Source organism: Zeus faber, assembly GCF_960531495.2.
Source record: "Zeus faber genome assembly, chromosome: 18".
In the NCBI taxonomy this organism is placed as follows: Eukaryota; Metazoa; Chordata; class Actinopteri; order Zeiformes; family Zeidae; genus Zeus; species Zeus faber.
Genome location: NC_137210.1, coordinates 11,584,170 through 11,610,006, shown reverse-complemented (window position 1 = coordinate 11,610,006; position 25,837 = coordinate 11,584,170). Strand labels below are relative to the sequence as shown.

At 46.6% G+C, this 25,837-nt stretch overlaps 3 protein-coding genes across 4 annotated transcripts; all 3 read right to left on the bottom strand.

Moving 5' to 3' along the window:
* Positions 1 to 6,002: 6,002 nt before the first annotated feature.
* On the bottom strand, positions 6,003 to 7,019 carry gpr18 (G protein-coupled receptor 18; the record flags this gene model as incomplete). The annotated part of the gene is made up of 1 exon (XM_080019551.1): positions 6,003 to 7,019. One exon carries the CDS (start codon positions 7,017 to 7,019, stop codon positions 6,003 to 6,005), a length of 1,017 nt encoding a protein of 338 aa, XP_079875677.1.
* Positions 7,020 to 10,567: 3,548 nt separating this feature from the next.
* gpr183a (G protein-coupled receptor 183a) lies at positions 10,568 to 15,919 on the bottom strand. 2 transcript variants are annotated; one of them, XM_080019058.1, is made up of 2 exons: positions 15,803 to 15,919; positions 10,568 to 12,154 (listed from the first exon to the last, which is right to left on the bottom strand). In XM_080019058.1, the coding sequence occupies exon 2, from the start codon at positions 12,150 to 12,152 to the stop codon at positions 11,046 to 11,048; it is 1,107 nt and encodes a 368-aa protein (XP_079875184.1). In that variant the 5' UTR covers positions 12,153 to 12,154; positions 15,803 to 15,919; the 3' UTR covers positions 10,568 to 11,045. The 2 variants fall into 2 exon arrangements, with proteins under 2 accessions (XP_079875184.1, XP_079875185.1); XM_080019059.1 differs by lacking the exon at positions 15,803 to 15,919 and adding an exon at positions 14,525 to 14,643.
* A 7,597-nt stretch (positions 15,920 to 23,516) lies between these two features.
* On the bottom strand, positions 23,517 to 25,371 carry LOC307244402 (G-protein coupled receptor 183; the record flags this gene model as incomplete). Its single annotated transcript, XM_080019550.1, has 3 exons — positions 23,517 to 23,744; positions 23,841 to 24,355; positions 25,017 to 25,371. The coding sequence occupies 3 exons, from the start codon at positions 25,369 to 25,371 to the stop codon at positions 23,517 to 23,519; spliced, it is 1,098 nt and encodes a 365-aa protein (XP_079875676.1).
* Between the last annotated feature and the right edge of the window lie 466 nt (positions 25,372 to 25,837).

Sequence of the window (25,837 nt, the reverse complement as noted above, 5' to 3'; positions counted from 1 at the left end):
CCAGGCAGGAACAGGACTTGGCGTTTGTTGAGACGGAGCCTAATCGAATGAAAGCAAAACGCCGCCATTGTTGTGGAGTGCGAAACCGAGCGGTGTACAATTGATATTGGGAGTGGAGGGGGGGGGGGGGGTGGGGGTTGTCCATACCGTGGGATAGCGGAGGGGGTCCTAATGATGATGCCTGAAGGCCTTTATGAGGCTGTTCATATTGTAGGCATGGAGCTGGAGCTAATTATTATTATTATTATTATTATTATTATTATTATTATTATTATCATTAACGTTTTATTAAAAAATATATATTTAACAAATATGGGTGTTAAAAATCTCCATACAAGCCAATTCTTCTGTCAGAGAAAATGGCGGCTGCAAACGCCACGCTCTCACAAATTGCAACATCTTCTGGCACCTATGTATTTATAATTATGGCCACATAATGAGATCGATAGTCAAACGGTTTGTTTTGAATAAATGAACGTGGACCATGTCACGTTAAATGACAACATACACCCTCTCTTTCTCTTTCTCTCTCTCTCTCTCTCTCGCTCTCGTCCAGTGAAGACATCTGTACGACATGATGAAGTTTCCTCTCCGAGTATCATTCCTGTAATTGAGCTCTGGGAGCGGCGACGTGATTAGCACACAGAGGCCACTCTCGCTGCACTCATCCCCCACTCCGCTCCCTCTCTCCCTCTCTCTCTCTCTCTCTCTCTCTCTCTCTCTCTCTCTCTCTCGCTCGCTCTCTTTCCCCCTCTCCTACTCTTTCTCCCTCCCTCCCTTCCATCCATCCTGCCTCATCCTCTGCTCGCCTCTCTGCTTCTCTCCCGCTGCCCCGCCCTCGCTCTCTCTACAGAAGTCAGTCACTCTCTCTCCCTCTCTCTGTATGTCTCTCGTCTACACACACACACACGCGCGCGCGCACACACACGCACACACACACACACACGCGCACACACCTCGTAGTTCTGTGTTTGCCAATCAACCCTGTCTTTGCTGGAAGCCGGGCAATCGGGGAGTTAGTGTTATAGCGTCTCCTGCACTCGCCCTCCTCCGCCGAGGCCCGAGCCGAGGTGGCGACGGAGCGACGCGCCCGCTGCACTTCCTCTCGACAAGTTGTTCACGATGTTCTACAACTGCGTGGCCCACGTCTCTTTTAGCGCTCTTATTTCCGGCCGTTGCAGCGCCGCGCGGATCATGGGAGAACCGAAGTGAAGCCGGATTAAATATTAACCCCGTCTGATACGGAGACCCCTGACGGAGACCCCCTCGCCCCCACCCTCACCCCACCCATCCACTCCCACCTCCCACTCCCTTCCCCGTCACGTGATACAATTAGAAACATTCCCACGCGCGCCCATCGCGTCCCCTCCGTGCTCCGTCCAGAACACCCCTCCTCGCTCTCTTTAAGCGCCTCAATCTCGTACCCCTCTACGGAGGAACCTGAGCAAGGAGGAGTCCAAGGTTTGCAGCCACTTAGCGGAGTGTGGAGGAGGACGAGAACAGTCCTCTACATTATTTATACGCGCTAATGGTGGCGCGCGCGGATCGTGTGTGGATGCAGAACAATCTGCTAAAACAGACACGCAGCTGTAATCAAGGCCGTGCGTTTTCCTCTCCCTTCCCCGCCGACGGTGGGGTCGATTACAGTCGCCCGGGTTGTGTTTGCCCTCCTAATGGAGACAAAACGCAGCGGCGGTCGGTGGATTCCTGAACACCCGAAGAGAAAGGATGGAGTCCACCCAGCCGCCGCACAATAGGTTGGTGTACGAGCGGCGTAACACGTGTATACATCACACCGTCGCTGTGAGACACAGCGGCGTAACCTACTTTGCTCCACAAAAGGCTTCCATTAGTCTCAATGCCGTCACGGGGGGGTAGTGGGGGGTTGTTGCACCGCCAGATACACGCACATGTGCCTCTCATTTCCGATGGTAGTCCCGAAGTATTCTTCAACATCCTATTGTAAAGTTTACCAGGGGAGAGGTTGTGTGTATTAAAGCGCCCGGAGAGGAAAACGCTAAATGATGTAAATGCAGGCAGCTGCTCGTGCTAATGCCCTTCTGTAGGTAGGGAGGCCCAGGCAAGCAGCGTGTGTGTGTGTATATACGTACATATATATATATATATATATATATATATATATATATATATATATATATATATATATATATATATATATATATATATATATATATATATATATATATATACAGTTTATTTATATGTGTATTTACGTGTATATGTATGTTGATGTACATATACAGTATATGTGTGTGTATATTTGTGTGTATATATGTGTATATATGTGTCTATATGTGTGTGTGTGTGTGTGTGTGCGTGCGTGCGCGCTGTATATATATATATATATATATATATATGCGCTGTCTTGGATCTCTTTCATGTCTCAATATGCTCTAATGGGAACAAGATGAAGACTAATGGCATTGTAAAAGTGTAGGAACAGTCCCTGCAACTACACCGTTATGCTGTGGTTCCACCTAACAGCACGATTTGTGGCACCAAAAAAAGGTTTAAGTGGAGTGGGGTTTTTTTTTTTTTGTTTTTTTTGGGGGGGGGTTTTTGTAGCAATGGCACAGTTTGTTTAACATTCAAAGTGGTAATCCCTAAGAATATTTTGTAAAACAACCCTCATATTTGATACTCTTTTTTTTTTTACGAAACTGCCATCCGATGTATTTGCGTTATGCTCTGCTCTGTGCTGTTTGCAATGCTGGCGGTGGGGTCCGCCTTCCCCGCCTGGATACCTAGTCTGGTCTGGTCTGGTCTACCTTGTTTATTATTATGTCAATAGAAGAAGGCAATAATTCACCCAACATCTAGTATTTCGTAAATGCAGTTTAGCTTCGGGGGGAGTAATTGTTTTCACTGTAGCTGTTTCATCAAGGCTCCACCACTAATATTAAAGTGGTAATCTGTAAGAACATTTTATAAAGAAAAAAATCCCATCGTTGATATTGATACCATATTTATTTAGTCAGTACTGATTAAGAAACAGCAATTCAATGTATTTTGCGTTATTTGCTGTTTGTGCTGTTTGTGCCGATGGTGGCGGGGTCCGCCAATGTAAAGATCAGGCACGCGCAAGATGTAAAAGGCAGCTGCAGTGAACTCGATGAACCAGCGTAGTTAGCTGTGGTCAGTTAACCGTTAAACATTAAACAAAGTGACCAAGAAAAAAAAAAAAAAAAAAAAGACCAAATCAATTGATCACGACAAGGCCAAACCCCTGACGCCTTTCAAGAGTTTGACAGTCAAACGGAATTCTGGGACTCGAGGCGCAATCCATCAAACGCAGACGGTCTGGCGGATTCCCACTTTAATCTTGATGACGGCGCGGTGGTGATAATGAAAATGGTGTAAATTTGGGGTAAAACTCTCCAAAGCGTATTCTTTGAGCCCCGGAAGACTGATAGCCCAATAAAGCGCTGTTTGGGAAGCAGATCCGTGGGTCTCTGATCATCATTTGATAGCGCGCTGACACACAAAACTCTATTAAGCTGTCTTCAAATATGCAAAAATGATATGATTTTACAATGATTACATATTCACTTCCCCAGCTGGCTGGCTCCGAGCATCTCCATTTGTCATCGACTATTGTGTCCAATTATATGATTAGCTTTGAACACTCCAGCACTTCGAGAGCTCTCGTGTGCTCCGCCGCGCCGCGCGACTCACAAACAAAGTCATTACAACATGTATTCACACATATCAAATAACAAAACAGATGGCCGCTGCGCTCGCGGCCTGATTTGTTTTTCCACGCGAGCGGCGGAAGGAGAGAGGGGAGGGAGAGAGAAAAAAAAACAAAAAAAACAACAACTATTTTCTCTGAGCTTTGTTTAATGCTGACTGTTTTATTTTTTGTTTTTTTTGGTTTTTTTTTTATTCCCAAAGAAGAGCAGCTGGCTGTCGCGCTGTTAGATCAGCGCCTATGAAAGACAATCTTGTTTTCATTAATTTTTCTACAACAAAGGCACTTGTTGTGAAGATTTAGAATTACAGGCGGGTAAGCTTCCGGATAATTCATCACAGGGGCTTGACAGGAAACTTAATTGTTTTAAATGCCAGTTGCTGACTGGAGCGTGGTCGGCTTCTTCTTTGATGTCTAACAGGTGGGACAGATAGACGACCCTCTAATGTTTCATTTGACCTCCGACCCCGCCGCTTATAAATCCCCCCTCATAGTCCGGCGGCCAATAAACCTATCATTATGTGATGAACTGCGGTACCCAGAGTTCCATGTAAGATGAGAATATTCCACTGGATCCTCGCTGCCCGCGACCAGAAACAACCAAGCGGACGGAGGAAACACCGTCGTAGCCTTTATTTGGGACCAACAGTGATAAGAGGACACAGAACACCTTATTTACAACTGTTAAGGACAATTATAACGGGGAAGGCATGGGGGGAGAACCTTTATACATCATATATTGTACACAGCCCATGATGACTGGTCATCCCACGCCTTAACAGTCCATCGACTATGGAGCGCCCTAGACCCAATGTCGGTGACGGTCCACGGTCTTTGAGATAGTTGCCGGGCACCCAAGGACCCTCCTTCAGCTCCTACAAACTCACTTCTCGCAGCCTTGGGGGGGGGGGGGGGGTTCTTTCGGGCATTTCCACCAACGAGGCCGTCTTCTCCCGCCAGAGATTAAGCGCGGTGATTTCGTCGCGGAACAGCCATCCCAGAGCTCCGGCCCCGCATAACCGCTGGACAGGAGCCCTCCCAACCCCACCCCACCCTCCCCCACCCTCCCCCAACCCCCCTCGCTCTTCGTTTGACTATGAACAGCCCCGCTCTTTCTTCTGAAGAGTCGCCGGGCTGTTACGCGCTTAATATATCATTTGTCTCTCACCCCAGGAAATTACACTTCAAGATCCCACATCTTAGATTCTGCTCTCTGGGCTCCATTTATACAAGGGAGGGAAAAAAGAAAGAAAAAAAAAACGTTGACAGCCTGAGCCTGTATGGGAAGGGCCTTTCTCCCGAGCTGAACGGCCCTCTCCGACGTCTCGGGGCTGACGTTACGGTAAAAGCACTTCGGGCGAGCGCTAAAATCAATACTGTTTGTGTCATCTGCATGGTATATTTCCACCGGTGTCGCCGGTGTACGCCGGCGTAGGAAACAACGCTGTGAGCGAAACGGCGTCCCGGCGTTTCCACCGGACGAGCGGCTTCGAAAGGGGCGCAGTTGATGAGGCTTGTAAACGGGGGGGGGGGGGGGGGGGGAGTTAATGAAATACAAATGCGTGGCGCCGCCGCACTTCATTCCACGCTTCCACTTTCAAAACTATTCCCCCGCAGAAACTTTCCCAGCTCTCTTGACCTGTGTTTTCTGTTATATGCTGCCATCACATGGTGTGGATGTGAACTCCATCGCGCCCAGCTGCTGGAGCCATCCTCCCGACAGCCACCGGCGCTGCAGATGTGCAGAATCAAACTGTATAGAAAGTATGTTGAATATAATGATATACCACATCACTTCAACATCCCTGCTTGGGCTGTGCAGTGTGTTCTAAAGCTTTTATGTTTTTTTTTGGTTTTTTTTTTAGTACATCCACCCTATGAAGCCTTTTGCTTTTTCGTCCCAGATGTGCGTGGGACACGGAATAAATTGTGTCGCGAAATGAAATGCTAAGTCTGGTAACATGGCTAATTGTTTTTTTACCCGCTTGAACATGCACGAGATGCCGCCGCTTTGCCTTTAAGCAACGTTAAAATCACTCCTGCTGCAAGTCTCGTGGGTGAGTCAATCAACGCGGAGAGCAGATGTTTCCGCCGACAACACAGGTAGTCCCATACTGTGAGCGTGGATTATTATTTTTTTGTTTTTATCTCCGATGTGAATTGCAGATACCTATCCGTTCAATAATGAAAAAATTATACATTGTTATACGTCTATAGCCGAAGGGGGCATTGGTGCGTCGCAGAAAACCGTCTCACACACGGGTGGCACCTATCGCGCGGGATTCGCGGCTCAGATCATGGCGCTTGTGAAGTTGCTCGATCGGAGGCTGCCCGTGTTTGTGTGTCGGCTCTTCCTCCTCACGCTGCGCAGGTAGTTCCTGTACAGGATCACGCTGATCACCCGGGCCTGGAACTGCTTGGAGACGATGTAGTACAGAATGACGTCCAGCACCGTGCTCAGGTTCATCAGAAAGGTGGTGAAGACCGCCCAGGTGCTGTAGCCGCCGCCGTCGCCTCCCCTCAGGAGGAGGGCCACCTGACACAGGTGGAAGGGCACGAAGCACACCAGCACCTGGACGATGAGCGTGATGATTATGCGGATGGACTTCTGCTTCGTTTTGGGCTTGAGTTTGGACGTGCGCCCGTGGACCAGGTTGTCCACGATGACGACGTAGCAGCCGATCATGATGCAGATGGGCACCAGGAAGAAGAACACCAGGCGCACGTAATTGATGGGACTGTCGTGGTGGAGGTACGGTATGTCGTCCATCTTGACGCAGGTGGTGAAGTTGGAGACGCGGTCGGGGTCGGGGTCTCCCTGGGGGACGAGCAGGGGCAAGGTGCCGCCCAGCGTCATGACCCACACCCCGACGCAGGCGACCAGGGCCTTGGGGATGTTCTTGAGCTCCTTGAAGTGCTTGGGCTGGACGATGGCGACGTAGCGGTCGGCGCTGATCAGGGCGAACAGCCACACGGCCATGCAGGGGTACAAGACGGAGAGGGCGGTGCTGATCCGGCAGAACAGGTCCCCGAAGTGCCAGTGGTCGTGGTGGTGGTAGACCATCCTGAAGGGCAGCAGGGCGATGAAGATGAGGTCTATCACCGCCACGTTGATCATGTAGATGCTGATGGAGTTCTTCCTCTTGGTGGTCAGGGTGAAGACCCACAGAGCCGTGAGATTGACCGCCACGCCGATGGCGAAGATGACGCCGTAGAAGACCAGGCCGGCGACATGGTACTCCCTGGGGGGCTGCGCGGCGGAGGCCGCTGCGGCCATGTTGGAAAGGTTGTAAAGATCCGAATCCATGCTGTGGCTTTCACAAGACAGCAGAGAGAAGGTTCTGTTAACAACCGTGGTCAAGGAAACACAAACACTATTACATTTTTCGCTACGTGCCATTAGTTGTTTAGATGTTGTGGTGAGGTCCTCTAGTCAGGGTAGTTAAAATACACCCTCCTAATTTCATCGATAAAACTCATGAACAAACGAAAAACTCTCGACGGAGAGGAAAAACAAGGAATAGTTCATTTAAAGTGGAAATCCATAAAATGGTCTGACTTGGGTGGATTACACTACAAGTCCCAGAATACCGTTCAAAACTCCAACGGCTGTTTTCAACATCCGGCTCGTCGGCCATTTCATTTTCTAAAAAGGTTTGCCTCCTACTGATCAATCGATTAGTTTAGTATTTTCTCGGGGCTGGGGAAGGGGGACCCCGCCACCAACCATGGAAACAGCACCAAGAGGAGCCCATACATAAGGAAGTACATTGAATATCTGTTTCTTAAAAAGTGACGGCTAAATTGTGTAATTTTGCACCTGAACTAGTAATAGAACCGTGTTGTACTCATCATATTATGGGAAGCCAGTTTGCTCATTGAGTGCCGGAGGAATCACAAAGACGTGAACCGCCTCCTTGTGTTGATGTTATTTAAGGAAAGACAGAAAGACCCATCCGCGTTTGCACGGAGAAAATCTTTTTCAATATTTTGAAACAAACAAGTTGCCGGAGTTAAGTGTGGAGGGTGAGACGGCCGGGGGCGCGTTCCCCAGCGCGTCTGTAATTCACCTGCATGCGAGATGATTTGAATAGTTATATTTAAACGGCGGTGCAGCTGCGGTGTGAAAGCTGGAGGAAGGCGCGTTCCACACCGCGCATAGTTTTTCGTGTCATATGCAAAAAAAAAAAAAAATGTATAATAATAAACAAGTAAACTGATGTACATTTAGTTTTACTTTGAAGAAAAGGGAAGGCGCGATACAGGGGGGGGGAAGAAAAAGGAGATTAAATCACTGTTTCACTCTTCGCCATCTGGATGGGAAATCATGTGACACGGGGTTAAGATAGAAAACAATTGAAAACGATATGAAGGCAACAACAAAACGTATGCGGTGCGGTTACAGCGTCCTCCGTCAGTCAGCACGGCGGGATAAACGGCCTAAAATTAGATTTGAGAAATTGTGGGTTTTCTCATTAAAATCTGAAGCATTTGAAGAGAAAAAAAAATTAAAAATAAAGGAGAAGAACAAAAAAAAAAAAAGAAAAAAAAAAATGGAGCTCCGACTCCTCCATTCCGCTGTAAACGACTTCACTTACCGTGGCGGAAACTCTTTATAAAACCATCCCTGGCCGCCGAGCCGCCGTCGACAACGCCAGAAGGTTTATGAAATGGCGTGGCCGCCTGCCATCGCTCCGGGTTCACGCTTCTGACGGCCAGAAGGAGGAAGCGAACACTTTCATCTTGTTTCAGGGGGTTAGGAGTAGCGAAAATAGTGCGGTGACACCAAACACAGGCTCCTGTAGCTTCCTGTGTCGGCTCTGCAGCCGCACAGTACCTACGGTGGAAACGCTAAAGGTTAAAGTTTGGTTTATTTTTTATTTTTTTGCATGCTGCAATTACACCCCCTTAAAGAAAATGATGTACCATTAGAAGTGGGAGTGTGTTTGGCAGGCAGAGCGATGGCAGATTTAGGGCGAGTTATTGATTGGAAAAGTGGGGTCTGTCACAGCACATTAGTTCTCAGGGGAGTAATCCACAGCAGGTTGCTGCGAGAAGCATCTGCTGCCGGAGAGAAGTAATTAAAAACAGGATGTTGATGCAGTTGCCATATAAACAGGAAATAAGATGGCGGTAATAGACACTTCACGCTGATACTGCGACATGCTTTTTACACCACGTCGACTTAATGGATGCGGCGCGCATACCTCAGGTGAAAAGCACAAAGTCAAATCTGGACACTCATTGAATACAGATTAATGTGTCTGTAGGTCTGTGTCTCTAGATTGTGTGTGTGTGTGTGGGGGGGGGGGGGGGGGTGGGGGTGGGTGTCTGCATAAATAGTATAAAAGGACAACACACCTGAATACCCACCAGCATTATGAGGCCTTTCGGATTGTCTAATAATGCTGTTTCTTTCAAGCATTCATAAGTCGTTTAAGATATTTAATATGCATCTCATGATTTACTATAATGGTTCAAAAATGTTATAGTGCTGTCTACATAATCCCATGTCATTCTGTTTTTGAAGGTTTTTAGATGTGTGTGTGTGTGTGTGTGTGTGTGTGTGTGTATGTGTGTGTGTGTGTGTGCGTGCGTATGTGTGTGTGCATGCGTGCGTGTGTAATACGATTGGTTGGTTACAATCATGCATTGATAAGGAGATAGGCTTGCTAAAGTGCCTAACATAAGGTAAGGATACGTGTGTGTGCGTGTGCGTGTGCGTGTGTGTGTGATACAATTGGTTGGTTCCAACTAGAAGGAAGGGGTGCCTCTTTCCCCTACCGACCGCAGCCTGTGCCCTACAAACGTATTAAAACCGAAACTCTTCCCCCTCGCCATGATGACATTTTCGCCCCAGCCGCGCCCACTTGACGACCCTCCACACTCCATTCGATCTCTGCAAAAGGTTACGTCGAATCGTCACACAAATTTTCCTTTGATGAGTCGGGTTCAATGGCCGACCCGCCCGGCCGCCCCCTTTGACACCGGGGGACCCGCTGCTCCGAGAGCTCCCGGAACCCACGGTTTAGGGGGGTGACCCCCTGGCTCTCGGTGTGTTCAATCTCGTTCCTATTCCGGTGAAATAATCATCTGTCTGCTCGTCCTCTCAGTGCGTCTTGAAAGTCTCCAAACAGATGGCACTTTGTGTTCATTGCAATATGTTGTTATGACAACCGTCTGTGTGTTCCTCTCTCTCTGATACCGATCACGCGGCTGTTGTTCAGATGCCTTCTCTCCATCATGAACGCCTCGTCTCAATTAATCAAATCATTGTATGGCTAAACACCACGGACGAGTCGGTGATTTTTTTTTTTGTTTTGTTTTTCTGCACAAGCGAGGCTGTGGAAAAACTCCAGAAAACTTCAATTTATGACTCCCCAGTTTCCCTCCAACCGCTTTCCATTGCTTGCCTGATAATTCCATTGCATTATTTTTCATCATCCGTCCAGGTGATGAATATTCTATGCATTTTTTGTATTGCTGATTGGTGATGAATGTTTTTGCTTTTGATTTGTTCCGGAGTCCATCAGTTCAATTCAATAAAAAGTCCAACTGATAAAATTGATATTGATGGATGGATTTTAGAGTTTTACAGCTTTACCCCTTCAGCACAATGCTGCCCTCTAGCGGTTGAAATATATCAGTGCAAGGTCTTTCAGGGTTTATGCAGTTATACAATGTGTTCCGTGCAGCTCAACAAATCCCAGACAACTAAATAGCAAACAAGTACTTTTAGTTTATTTATAAACATATACTAAAAATGGTTACTCACAATGGATTCATTTTCATTTGTAAGAAAAAAGTTTAATGTCATCCCTTCACAAAAAAGGGAAATAACTTTTTTAGCACGAAAGCGATGGTAGAACTGGAACACGCTGTGAAATATTCCAAGTTGTCTGCTCTGTAACCACAGTTATTAGTTTCAAAGCAGCTAAACTCTGTTCCTATTCTTTATTTCCTCTTTTCGAGGCAAGGTCACATCCGTGAGTTCATACTAACACGAGTATGAGCAACTGCCCCCGTAGCAGCGAGCAGTGAACAGCGACACAATAGAACGTTATAATAACAGAAAGTCTGACAGCAGAACAGAGAACTCCAGCTGGAGACTCATTGTAAAACCTCTGGATTTGGTGATCTCCTTCATCTGCTTTATTCGGATTCTCGGAGATGTAAATAGAAAGACAAAAGCAAGCAAGGAACCTCCCGCCATTTCGATAACGGTCGATTCCGTTCCAAATCGAGATCGTGTTTTTTCAAAGTGGCGCGCCTCCACAGTCCTGGTTTGGAGGAGGCCCGGAGCGTCCGCACGCAACCGCGTCGCGCGCACCTTTCAATCCCCGTCCCTGGAATTGAGGTGGATCTTGTTGCTGTCGATGACCTCCCTGGAGGAGCCCTCGGGCGAGGTCCTCACGGCGCTGGAGAAGGACACGCTGGCCTGCCACCTCAGCAGCTTCAGGACCTTCCTCTTGTAGCCCTTGCACGCAAAGAAGTAGATGAAGGGGTCCAAGCAGGCGTTGAGGTTCATGAGGCAGACGGTGAAGTGCAGGGACACCTGGAAGGCCGTGAGGTCGGCGCAGTCCTGGCTGGACACCAGCTTGCGGACCATGTACTGCAGGATGTCGATGTGGTAGGGGCTGTAGCAGACCACAAACACCAGCGTGACGCAGCAGATCACGCCGATGGCCTTGCGGCTCCTGCCAGACTTCTCCGTCAGGTGGTTGTTCTTGGCGCTGCGGCGGAGCTTGGAGCACAGGATGGTGTAGCACACCAGGATCGTCACCACGGGGATGACGTAGCCCAGTAAGACGGCGCCGATCAGGATGACGGCGATGTTGTCCACCTTGTCAAAGCTGGGGTACTCCATGCAGGTGACGTAGCCGTCAGGCTGCCGCTGGGTCATGGGCATGCCGATCAGGGGGAGGGTCTGGGCCAGGACCAGCAGCCACACGCCGCCGCAGATGTAGCGCACGTTGCGGACCTTGCGGAAGCGGCCGAAGCGCAGCGGGAGGACGAAGGCCACGAAGCGGTCCACGCTGAGGCAGGTCATGAAGTTGACGCCGGCGTAGGTGTTGATGTAGAAGATCAGGCCACTCACCTTGCAGAGCACATCGCCCAGGGGCCAGTGGAAGCCCATGGCGTAGTAAAAAAGCCGAAACGGCACTATAATTGTGAAGAGGATGTCGGAGATGACCAGGTTGAGGGAGTACATGGTGGTGGGGTTCATCTTCTTCAGGTTCGGGCGGATGACGTGTAGGGCCAGGACGTTCCCAACCAGCCCCACGGAGAATATGACGGAGTAGCACAGGGGGATGAGGACCCTGGCGTATTTTCGGTGGGAGTATAGGTTGCTGCACGAGTCGTTGCCCCTGGGCGAGTAGGTCGTCGTTGGTGGGAAAGTGAAATGCGCAAAATGCAACGTGACGTTTGGAGAAGCCATAGCTGCAAAAAAGAGAAATAAAATGTTTTAATGCTTTGTCTTAGCTCCCACTTTTTACTCTTTTCATTTCATTAGAGGCATTAAAGGACTGGCTCATCAAGGCTTGTCACCTGAGAAACGCACATTATGTCTTACCCAATAGGATACCCAATTTTTGTTGTTCTAAGGGCAAAACATCTGGGTTTTCTTTTGTTTTTGTTTTTAATAAGAGCTTTGCTCTCAAAAGGGAAGTAAAACAACAGTTCCTTCTCAATACCACTTTCCTGTCTGCACAGAATGTTGAAAGGTGTTTCACGTCAAGCACAACAATAGTGTTTACAGTGATGACACAACACAATGCACTTGATGATGGTTCATATATATGGAGTAGAGCGGGATAAATTAGATATTTTTATGATAAATCATTTGGTTGGCTAAAATGACTATTGACAGAGATTATTAAACCATTATGTGGTTTATTAGTGAAGAGGGAAGATGTTTATTATTTTTCATTTCTTCATTTCATTCCTCTATCATTGTGGTACCATAGCGGATAAATAGGATGCAATGAGGATAGTCAGGGAATGACCACCTGTAAATCAAATGGATGTGTTCAGATCACCCAGCTCCTACAGTACACATGTGCTGTGTGTGGCGCAGCGCCACCTTGTGGTAACTGTTTGTCATGAGCAAAGCAGCGCGCCAAACAAACCACGTGCACTCTTGAATTGTATATGAAATATTATTATTATTATTATTATTAATATTGAGACCAGTGGTTCCCTCCAGCTGTGTACCCCTTCTTGCACCCCCCCCCCCACACACACACTATACAATTATTATCCAGCTTATATAAGTGCAAGTTATCAGTTTTTTCTCTTTATTTAGCCATCTCACGTATAAAACCCCATGTGCCCACCAGATCACACATATTTGAAATTGTGAATTGTGAGGTTTCAGTCTGAAATTGTTTTCTATTCAGTCCAGATTCAGTTGATTCAAGCGAGAGAGACATCACCCCAATGTTTGAATGTATGGCCGGTTTGAAAGGCCCTGAAATAGCCTTGGAGCAGCTCCAGACTTATTATATTCATCACCGCCCCGAAAAAAACCATTTTAATATGGACAGTCCCAAATTTAAAATGTTGTTTCCTCACATGGTGATGACTTCATAAGTACATTGTAATTAGTTAAAAGCCATCTTGACATAAATGCAAGACAATTTAAAGGATTAGGAAATAAACAACTGCATTTTATGTATATGTGGTTTCATGCTGCATGTTGACTGAAAGTAAACTTTCTTTTACCTGTATAGATCAACAATTAGTCATTTGCCACTTGATGGGAAAATTGTTTTATTTTAAAATTTGAAATGTAATTTAATTATTTATTTTTAAATCTGATCCCGGTCACAAGTAAGTCTCGAGCCCTAGATTGTTCGAAAATGTAAATCGCATTTTTTTGCCGTGCCCCGTCACATCACGACACGTACCCCCTATTTGAAATAGTATTCAGAGAAATATTTGGAATAATATTTTTAAATATATATTTGGAATAGTATTTAGAAAGATATTTGGAATAATATTTTAAAATATTTTTGTAATAATATATTTTTTAAATTAATTAAAAATATTCTCATGATTTTATTTATATTTTGAATATATGTATGTATGTATGTATGTATGTATTTATTATTATTATTATTTATTATATATTAAGTGTTTTCTATTCACTAACGAGGTGATTTGACTTGCTCAAATTAGTCATTCATCCGTGTCCTTGTTTTTAGCACCGTGACGGAAGTCTGTGGAACAATTCCAGAGCTGTAGTTTGATTGTAAATACATCTGTGTTGCTCACAATCACGGTCCCAAAAAAACCCTGGTGTTGAGAGACAACATTGTATATGAGGAAGTGTGTTTCCTCGGGGCCCCTCTGCCCTGGAACCTGTAGGAAAAGTCATATTTTCTGAGCCAGAGTCTCACCCGGCCTGGACGCAGCTATCTGCAGGAGCACATTGAGCACCGAAAAAAGCAGGTTTCCTGTGGCGTTGGCACGACTGATTGAGCGGCTCAGTCTTATTACCTGGACATACTTTCTTATTTCTAGGCTGGAGGTGCTATGAATATGCTGTGAAATGTATTTCAGCGTTTCAATTCTAATGAGAATAAAAGCCACCGTAGCACTTTACACCGTATTATAGACTGTGTTATAGCAGAGACACTGGCTGTGACCAGGAGGTCTACTTCTACCCTTGTCATATTTTAAACACCACGTGCGTCCCTCACTGCACCTCAGCTGTCACCCATATAACCTCCTGGGTTCCGATGTATTTTCTAACAGTCAAGCCAATAAGCCATAAATCACGAATTGTGATTAGTAGAGGGTACTCACCCGATGGATGTTATATTGTCAAATTCAAAGAGTGCTGCTGCCGTATCCTCATCTGTTGCATCTGCTGGCACCTCGACCGCACACACCAGGCGCTCAGGTCTGACAAAATATCCTGTTCTAGTCATCTCTCTCGCTCTCTCTCTCTCTCTCTCTCTCTCTCTCTCTCTCTCGCTCTGCCTTCTCTATCTCTTCCATCTCTCTCTGCTTCCTTTACCCCACTCTTTCTCTAGCTGGAATTGAACTTATTTTGAGTATAATATCTAATTACTTTCATGAAATGCTTTGCTTTTGCTTGTTTGTTGTTACCTTTAATATTAATAATAATATTTGATGGCCTTCTATTAATGTAAAGCACTTTGAATTGCATGTTGTGTATGAAGGTTGTTGTTGTTGTTGTTGTTGTTGTTGTTGTTGTTGTTGTTGTTGTTGTTGTTGTCGTCGGTTATTTAAAAGTTCCAATTACAAAACACTCCATTTTAATTTGCTGATAGCCCTCTTTTTTGGAGTTTGTACAGTTTATACTCTTCGCCTCAAAACAAAAATAATCCCAAATGAATGTTGTGCGTCATTTTGTGTGCACGGTGGAAGGATGTTCCTTCATGCGGTAAGAAGAGTGCAAATTTGTCATTCTGTTGGTGAAGTTGTTTCGATGGTGGTCATGTATCTGGGTACGATGCCCTGCAATTGCAAACTAGTTATATCAATTACATTTTGAGTAATTTTTCAAGGTGTTTTTTTTCTGTGAACAAAGTGTGTCAATAACAATTGAGGAAGTTCTCTTTCGGTCTTGAAAAACGTATGATTTATTTTGGTCGTTTTCCACTCGGGCTGCTACAACTTTCACACCAGTGAAAAGCCAGTGTTAGTTTGAAGTCTTGGCGCTTTCATCCGTTTTTTTTAACTGACATTACATTTTCTGTCACGTATCTCTGGCGGTGTGTGAGACAATCGGCTTTTCACGAATGATCAAAGTTAATAAACAAATGAAAACTCTGTGTTAAAAGGAGAAGCTTTGTTCAGATCCCCTCCGATCGGGGTCCGTGTGGTTTTCACACCTTTGAGACACTCCCGCCAATATGTACGAGTACACACCAAGGTTTAAAAATTATGGTGTGGGATACAACTGAAAGATAATCATTTGGAAAATGTGCAAACGACACCATTCGTGTTCTTAGTATGTAATATTTTAAATCAGTATTATTAAGATGACTCCATCTATCAATTCATTCAACGCTCGAGAATAAACGAAAATAAATACTGAGAAATTAAGTCGCTTACCAGGAAATTACTGTCGGTGCAAACCGCAATGAAACTCACTGTCTTTTCCAGTTACCCTCAAGATAACAGAGCGCCTTGCAAAAGAACTGCGAGAAAAAACAATTCTCGAGACGAAGGAATAAGTGTCAAACCGGACATTTCACAGATTTCACTACAGAGAATCACAGAAAAATGGCCTGCATGCAAACAGACCCTGGTGTCTGTATGAAAATCCTCCCTCCTTTTGGAGCCCCGTTGCTGGGTTTGGAGCAGTGTGGCCAGTGGGGGATTTGAAGCAGGGGAAGGAGCTGAACTTCCTCGTGCCCCGACCTTGTGGCGCTGACTCACCGGACCTCAGAGCCGGCACTGGCGAGCTCTCTTCCAACTCTATTCATAGCAGAAGGACGAGCAGCTGCAATCAAAAATAGAGGGTTTTGTGACCAACTCTCGTCTTTTTATATGGATCCTACCTCAATGCAAGCCCCGGCCCTGGCATTCATCTTTGCCAGAAGATCCAAAAAGAAACGCTTTTTCAACCGTATAAAAAGATCAGTGTATTCTGGAATTGAAAAAGGGAGCATTTTTCTCTTCCACAATGACATAGGTACTTTCTTGCCAACTTGCTTTGCTTACAGCAAACCTCACTCCAACCATAGTATTGATTATATAGTAAAACTATTTGCTATTAAATGTACTTAAAGTATTAAAAGTAAAAGTACTCTACATATCCAGGGTCCTCTCACTTTGGCTTCCTTTTGATTTATACAAATATGAATCCAGATTTTTTTGGATTAGAGTCCCCTTTTATCATAAACTTGTATGCAAAGTAGCAACCTGGTTCCCTTTCGATGCGTGCTTTAGAGACTAGTGATTCTGAGTAAGCGGTGGAAGTTAATGGAGCGTGGCCTGGCCTGTGAGCTGGGCCCTGGGTGCTGTTCATATATCGCCACACCTTGTGCACAAAATAGGAAGTTATGAAGGAGCAACTTAAAAAAAAGGACATCCTCTCGATCTGTCTCTGATCAAATCAGCCACTTGTGAAGAAAACATAAGCATACGATTACAGCACTATCGTTTGTCTGCTATTTAACGATTTAGATGCTCACTCAGTGATGTGTGCAACGTGTTTGAGTAATTCAGGCTTATGTTTCTTTATTTTTCTACTGATCCACGAAGGTGAAAATGTGCCTTTCATCCAACACCACCCAGTACACAAGCCACATGCTGAAGTGGAAGATAGACCCTTTATCAATAATACACTACATTGTATTATGTTGTCATTTTAGATGTTGACGTTGGAATTTCATGGGAGATCCCAGTACACTACCCAAAGTACCGCAGAGGTACCCAGTACAGTACCCAGAGGTACCCTATACATTGCCCAGAGGTACCCAGTACAGTACCCAGAGGTACCCTATACAGTGCCCAGAGGTACCCCATACAGTGCCCAGAGGTACCCAGAACGGTACCCAGAGGTTCCCTGTACTGTTCCCAGTACAGTAGCAAGAAGTACCCTGTAAAGTACCCATAGGTACCCCGTACAGTAACCAGAGGTACCCTGTACAGAAACCAGAGGTACAGAACCTAGAGGTTCCCTATACACTACCTATAGGTACCCCATACAGTACCAAGAAGTGCCCTGTACAGGACCCAGGGGTATCCAGTACAGTAGCCAGATCTACCCATTACAGTACCCAGAGGTACCCTGCACAGTGCCCAGGGGCATCGGTACAGTACCCAGATCTACTCATTACAGTACCCCAGAATAATATCGCCCCATCAAGAAACCACTGAAACATGAAAACTTGGTCCTTGATAATTAAAAAATGTCCAACACCCCTTTCCCAGCTGCACTGAAAGTCGTAAATATACAATGCAATGTTCCGTTTGTGTGGCGTAATGTGGGAAAAGGAGTAAGTGTCGATGTTCCTCAGTGGGTTAGTAGTGAGTATTTGCGAATATTTATTTTGTACAAATATTTCCAAAGTTATTTGTTTTCGGGAAGAAAAACAACCATTCGGAAAAATGGCGAATCCAATCCGTGGCATTTGGCTGCAAAGACGAGAAACTGACACATGTCCAGTCTCTACGGAGACCGATGTTTTTATTCTCAAATATTATTTGTCTTCTTCTTAAAAATGCCACCCAGACCCTGGACGTGCATTGGCATCAGGCTCAAGTACTTCGCTTGCCCCCCGGCTGCTCCGGAGCACGGAGCCAGAGAGGGGGCGAGCGGACAGGGAGAGGTGGAACGGGTGGAGAACATTCTTTGTCCGGGGCAGAGAGTGTAGCACAGGTTGAAAATGATTACACCGATTGGGTTAGGGTTAGGGTTATTGCGTGTGGGAATGGGGGCTCTGTCCTTGGTCCGTCAGTGGAGGGAACAGAGCCCGTCCGGGACGGGCGGGGAGACCCGGAGGTGGAAACCGAAGGGTTGCTCTCTGAGAGCCAGGATAAATGGAAACCGATTCAGATTGTACATCCATGCCCGACAGACTGTCCAAACGATCGCATCTACACTGGACTTCACGTACTGACCCAAACCCACTACGTACTGGATCCATGAAAGTCATCTAATGTGGGAACATTAGATGACTTTCAGACAACTAGACTTTAGACTTAGACAACTTTGATGATCCAAGCTGAAACCAAATCTATGGCGCAATACCCGTACTTTTAATTTATTACTGTACACTCCACTCCAGGATGCTGTTATTACTACTTTATTATTACATTGCATTTAGCAGACGCTTTTATCCAAAGCGACTTACAATTATTCAAACACCGACGGACGCAGCCATCAGGAGCAATTAGGGGTTAAGTGTCTTGCTCAAGGACACTACAGCATGCTAGCAGGAGGAGCCTGGGATCGCACCAGCAACCTCGCTGTAATGTGCTACAACCAATAATGCAGCATGGCCTTTTGAATATGTCACCTTGTTGTGCCACACATGGTGAGATTGCAACAGTTGCACAGGAAATCTCTCTGCGGTTGTTGTCGCTGACAAAAAAAAATTAATCATAAGCCGTCTTCATGGAAAAAGTAATTCATGATTTAAAATGTTCACATTTTTTCACATATTTCGAATGTTTTTGCATTTTGCTAATTAAATACTGTTTTGGGACTCATCAATGCTGACATATACTGAGTAGATCACTGTTATTTATGGCTGAATATGTTCACAAATATTGGAAGCTGCAGTATGCGAATGGAAACATATAATTAAATAAAAGAACTTGAACTATGAACTATGTATTTAATGGCAGATAACATCAATTGCAAGGGTATTTTTTTTACAGTATACATCTGCAGCAAATGGACACTTCGCCACCAGAATTTTGATAATGCCACGCTATGGCATAATCATTAATTGGGTTCATGGGGATGTTTTATATGAATCTGAGGAGGATTTCGAGGAGATGAAACTGAGAACAATTCTGCTTCCAGAAGCCAAATCACCTGTGATTATTAACCCAAAGCCCTGATGTGAGTAACAGCTCTTCCCTGTGAGTAAGAGAAGAGTGGTTGGACTTATGCTGTGACTTCAAGAAGACACAGGATGGCAGCAGTGTATTTACTGAACAGCGAGGGCTCCTTTTCCTTCACATTGAAAACAATGGCCCGGATAGTGGGAGAATAAAGTACACAGGTGTGTTTGAATAGAATTCTGGATAAAATGTATGACATTTCTTATGACGCAGCTATGGTAACACCCATCAATAACCTACATATGTTTTCCCTGAAGGCGCCCATGTTACATAACCCTAACCCTTACCAGCAAAATGTGTGTTAGATAACGGTTCTTCATATCCTGCGACCCACATCGTCTACGTGCTGTGGTTCTCCAGCAGCCCTGTCTTTAGATTAGAGCTGATCTAGTTTTCGTTGCAACTTGCGAGGTAACGTTTTTGCAACACCTGTGGTTGCGGGAGCCATCGGTCTCTATCTATCTTAAATGGACTTGAGTATTAAAATTTTAAGTACCTGTTCAACATCACGACCCCATATTTCCGTCTGAAGACATCTTCCGACCTTAATGCATTCCCATCTATTGGTTAAACTTAACAAGATACCGGCCCCGGTTTCCCTGCGTTGTGGACCCGCACAAACTCAAGCGGGGCCGCATGACAAAATTGCCGTCTTGGAGGAGCGCGAATCAAAATCTGCAGAACAGACGGACAGAGTTTTGTGGTACTCCAGCACTCGGGGGACAATGCGTCTTCCAGCGAGAGGAACGTCTTTCAGAAGCCCGCCCTCGCCGACGCGTTGCTCTCTTTGGCTTTTCCGTCGTGCAGGCGCGTGATCTCATTAGTTGTTTGAAAAAATTGCCGTTGCGATTTGAGTCTTCGACGCACACTCAAATCGTTGCCAAGTAGGGTAGGGTAGTAGGGTAGGGTAGTAGGGTTACCCCCCGTTGGGATCATGTGGTCAGAGTACCAGAGAAGCGGTGACGTTAAAAATGGCTGGAGGTCACACACAGAGGGTGGAGGGCAAAAATCAACTAATTTATTTACAAAATAAATGTGTCCAAAAACCCTTGTCAGATTTGCCCTTTAAGTTGGCGCCGCAACAATAACAGAAAACCAACCTGAAACAGCCTCGCAGCAAGCTGTACACACAATTATCGCTCTCTGGCCGCCGCCCTTCATTGGAACGACCCATTCTTGAATGAGAGTAGGGGGGAAGCCACAAAACGATGATCCAATCACACATAATCATTCAAATGTAAAATAAATAAATCGATAAAGATGAAGAATAAATATATATTATATATGTCAGTTATTATGTTTGAGCACAACTCTTCTGCCCTCCCCACGTGAACTATGCCGCGAGCTAAACACTCTTCCAATAAGTGCCTGGAGACGTGATCTCACTTTGGTGTTTTTAATGAAAGCGGTGTAGAACTGTGGAACAATACAGAAATATGCAGATAAACGACCAGTCCCCATGCAGATGAAGATAACAATACGTCGTCGTTGTCGACGTATGACAGATTGCGCTTTCTCAAGGGCAGTGCTGAGGCTGATGGGAGCGATGGGAATCCTGGGACGTGATCAGATTGACTGCGTGCGTCTCCGTCTGCCGAGGCCTGCTGTGATGACAGTGTCGTCACAGTGCCCCGATGTCGCAACACAGACTGGGGGAGGGGCTTCTGGGGGCAGATTTAAATAACTAAGTATTGAATCCATGAATCTGAAAACAATTCTCCCTTTGCACTTATTACCGTGAACCGGTATGACATGATTATTGTATGGTTTGGTTTGTGAGTTAGATAAGGCCTGTTTATGGAAAATTTGAATTGTGTATGTTCCCAGTCATTAATACAGTAACTTTGAAAATATATGATGTGCTCATTTTATTATTGGGGAATGTGTCAAGTGGAAAGCTATGGAGAACCTTTTAAGATACTGAAAGCCGTGAATTTTCAAGGCAATGTTCGGTATTGGCGTCGTGTGGTAAAGGGATCGGGCGTCTACGTTCCGTAAAAGTCGTCATATCCGGGAAAATGCCGGTACGACTGTGATTGGAAGTGTGTCAATGGAAGCAGTAACACTGCTGGCCCAAGCTGGTAAATTAGGGGTGGAGCCAAATCCTAAATACCGTGGGGTTTTTTTTAAACAAATACTCATTTCGTACAAATATTTCAAGCCTTATTTGTTTGCGGGAAGGAAAAACAACAAAACATTTTGGAAAAATGGTGAGCAAGAACCGTTGCGCTCGGCTGCAAAGACCAGAAACACCTCCGGTCTCCACGGAGACAGGTCCTTTTATTCTTTTTCCTCTTAGAAATGCCGCTCAGACCCCGGACCTGTCTTTTAGAGTTAGGGAGTAAGGGGTGCGATGGAACGGTTGGAGAACATCTCTCATGCCTCCTTCTCCGGAGGCAGAGACTATAGGACAGGTTGAAAATGGTCACACTTGAGTCGCCCTGCTCCGTCAGCTGAGGGAGCCGATTGCGTCCGGGAGGGGCGGGGAGGCGGGGAGGTGGAAACCGATGCGCTGCTCTCTGACAGCCAGGAAAAAAAAACGAAACAGATTCAGATTAAACGTCTGTGCCGACAGACTGTCCAAACACTACACTGAACATACTGATCCAAACCCACTACGTACTGGATCCATGAAAGTCATCTAATGTGGGAACAGACTCCGTACGGAACTTCTCCGTAAAGGAGGCCAATGTGTGAATGACTACCTACTGCCTTTCCCAGGTATTTATTATCCAGCGAGGTTATGGATTCCATGTGGGAAAGGGGCTCAAAAGTAATGTCATATTTCCCACCTAATAATTTTGGTGATCCAAGCTGCGAAATGTGAAATTGGACATATGGCACCTCTTGGAGTCTTCCACTGTAGCTTCTATGTTGCATCACAGGTTGTCAGCGCTAGTTTTTGCATCCGCAGGTCGGCTGTGTGATACCACAAAGTAAACGAAACTCGTGTACGTTCAAGGTTCAATTTAGAGAACCAACCTCTATGCACCTTCTCAAAGAAGGCGCCGGGGCCATGAAGCCAGAACGGATGCCTTTCAGTGGTGGTCGCGTTGGGGGTGGTGGTTGGAGGATGTGGTGGCGGCATCACATCCACCAACGCTCGCTGAGAGATTGTGATGGAGAACCACGTATGTCGCGAGAAGCCGCCTGGATAGGCGCCGACGGAGAGCCCGGACGGGCGTGTGCTGGCTCTTGCGTCCCGTGCGGTGTTTAATGCGGTGGTGACGGTGGTGGCGGTGGTGGTGGTGGTGGCGGTGGCGGCGGTGGTGGAAGTGAAGCGGTGGGGTGGCTGGGGGGTGAGGGTAAGATCAATGGCGTTTGACAATTGCGGCGTTGCCGACGTAATATCAGTCACTTCATCTGGAGACGCTAGGTTTAGCGTCCGAGCGCTCGGTGTCTCGGCCTCGCGGGACGAAAGAGCGGGAGATGGGTGAGGGGGGCGGGGGAGTCGGGGACGGGGAGGCCGAGAAGAAACTGATGACATCCAATTACACGCTTTGCTAGATACTAATTGTTTCCACTCGACTTGAACCACATATTTATTTCTTGCCAGACGGAGAGTAAATCAGCTCATTATTGTACCCCGTTTAATGACCACAGAACTTTCACAGATCGACAGTTGACAAAACAAGCCTCCCCGCCGGCGCCCATTCCCCAGTCTAGCTCGCTTTTGTGTGGTTTGCCGAATCCGACCCTCTCTCTCTCTCTCTCTCTCTCGCGCGCGCGCGCAAAAGGTGTCGTTCGGCAAAATCCAACGGCTCTAAAACGTTGTTTTTTTAAATTTTTGTAATAACAGTGTTGCAGCGGCTGTACGATCCGCGTGGGCGTCCATCAAAAGACTCTGAACCCGAGCAGCTCCAGCATACGTCCTCGTCCCGTCGACACACACATCCTGCTCACACGCAGGATGAGGGCGGGCGCACACGCACACACACACGCACACACACACACACACACACACACACACACACACACACACACACACACACACACACACACACACACACACACACACACACCACAACTGCCACAACATTTCTTTCATGTATTTCAAAAACGTTGCACATTTGCTCTCGCTATTTTTAGAAATAGCGAGACATGGTCGCCATCATAATGTAGTATGATGGTAACTGAACAGGGTACTACAAACGCGTGGGTGGGTTGGAGACCAAACCCGGTCTTTCAGGAGCTCTTATACAAACAAAGTGAAAAGTCCAAACAAATCTCTCACAAGGTAGCCGCGTCAGTTTCCGGATGACTGGTTGCAGCTTTCGGATTTCTCCCCGTGGGGTCGTGGGCTTTTCTCTCCGCCGTTGCCGCTGCTCTCCCTCCTTGACGTCTTGGAACGAAAATCGGAGGCGGACAGACGACCCCGAAACAGGCTCATCACCTTCTGCTTGTACTTCTTTATGGCGAAAAAGTAGATAACCGGATCCAAGGCGCAGTTGAGGTTCATCAGCGAGACGGTAACCTGCCGGGATAACATTGGAGGGGTGAGCGTCAAGTCAGAGCTGAAGGCATTGCCGCGGTTCTGAGGTGTGGGAAACGACGGCAGGACCTACTGTACCCGTAAGGACACCTTGAACGCTCTCTGCTCCCGGCACGTCGGCATCTGGAGGATCGTCCTCACCATGAACTGCATGACGTTGACGTGGTACGGGCTGAAGCACAGCACAAACGTGAGGAGGATGAGGATGGTGATGGCGTTGGCCCTGTGCTTCCTCCTCGAGCCTCCGTTCAGAGGGTTCCGCGCGGCCGCCGCTCTGAGCTTCAGGTTGATCTTGGCGTAGCAGCCCACGATGACCACGAGCGGGCAGCAGAAGGAGAGGACGCACGCCAGGAGGACGACGTGGGGCGTGGCCCGGAAGCCCTCGATGTTGAAGAACTCCATGCAGGTGTGTCTGCCCAGGAGGTGCTGGCGCGTGATCAGGAAGAGCAGCGGCGCTGTCTCCGCCGTCACCAGGGCCCAGACCAGGCAGCAGACCCGCCGGACCACCCTCACGCTCCGCAGGCTCTGCAGGTGCTGGGGATGCATCACGGCCAGGTAGCGGTCCAGACTGATGCAGGTCATAAAGGCGATGCCTGTTAATCAAGGAGGGCAGAGAGCAGAATACCTTGAATCTTTTCGTTCTATACTCACCTCTCATGTAATGCTTAGGTAGCTTCTGACCTTTCCTCCATACCGGCCTGTCCCTCCATTAGGAGTTCAATGTAAGTAATAGGGGACAAATCCACAATTTCCATTCAGTGTGAAAACTCTGCATTTCAGGCAAAGCTACCACGATACCACGGCGTCATGCGTATTCGCTGCACATCTCAAATATTTTTGTCCACAAAGATGAGAAAACGGTAGCTTGCCACAAGAAAATTGAGAAATGCAATAAATACGCAAGCGAAACAGCGTCACACAATTCGACAGGTCGCCCATTTGGATGTGACACCTTTAACAACGCTGTGGCACGGCAATGGAAGTAGTGCCACCAAACAGTGACTACAACTGCATGTCATTTAAAAAAAAGAACTACTGAAATTTGCAAAGTCAGACTTTTTTTTTTTTTTTTTTTTAGCATTGACTGCAGATTATGGATTTGCCCCCTATTACTTGCATTGAGGGACAGAGCCGAGGCCCAGTTTGGAGAAAAGTCTGAAACCTACCTAACGTACTACATGAGGGTTGAGTATAAAACAAGTTTTGACGCTGTTGGAGGCTAATCTCCTTTCATCGCAGACACAATTATATTACCTGCGTATGTGTTTGCGAAGAAGAAAATGGAGGTTATTCTGCACAGGAGATCACCGAAAGGCCAGTTGAAGTTGAGGCTGTAGTAGATGATCCTTGCCGGCAGTGCCAGCGTGAACAGGCTGTCAGACAGCGCCAGGTTGAGCATGTAGATGGAGGTGGAGTTGCATTTGTGCTTCCTCTGGCAGATCACGTAGAGAATCAAGCCGTTGCCGCAGACGCTGATCAGGAACAACAGCGAGAGGAAAACCGGAAAGATGACGGCGGTGGCACTCTGGTCGACAAAGGTGTCGCAGCGGCTCAGGTTGGCGCCGCCATGGAAATACGGCGGCTCCAGAGCGGGGTTGTCGGCAGCCATCCGACCTCTCGTGAAACAAGACAAAAAAGTCCTCTGTAAATACTTCACTCTCCTCTATGAAATCCACTGTAAGGGACAAAACGAGATAGGAAACAGTGAAAGGTAATGTAGAATTAACCAGAACCACCGGTACTCTCGGAAACCGCTGGTGGAACTCTTTACCTCAACGTGTTGCAGCGCCTTGACAGGCTGATGCTGATATGAGGCTGGTTGCTGCGAACACCTCAAAAATGTTTGTTCCAGGGTGTCAAACCCCACCCCTGCAGGTGGAGATCAGATCTTTGTCACAGTTTATCAAAACTGTGTACTTAAACAGAGGCATACCTCCTCGCCAGCATATCTCATTTTACCCGGTAGTATTAGAAAAATATTAATCTTGCAACAGCGTTATCTATCATGTGTTTGAGTTGATTTGATCATGCAACAGCTAAGGAAACATTTCAGTAGGTAACTGTGTATTGTCACT

Coding starts and splice junctions, on each gene's coding strand:
- gpr183a (XM_080019058.1), bottom strand. CDS start 12,152: ATGGCTTCTCCAAACGTCACGTTGCATTTTGCGCATTTCACTTTCCCA.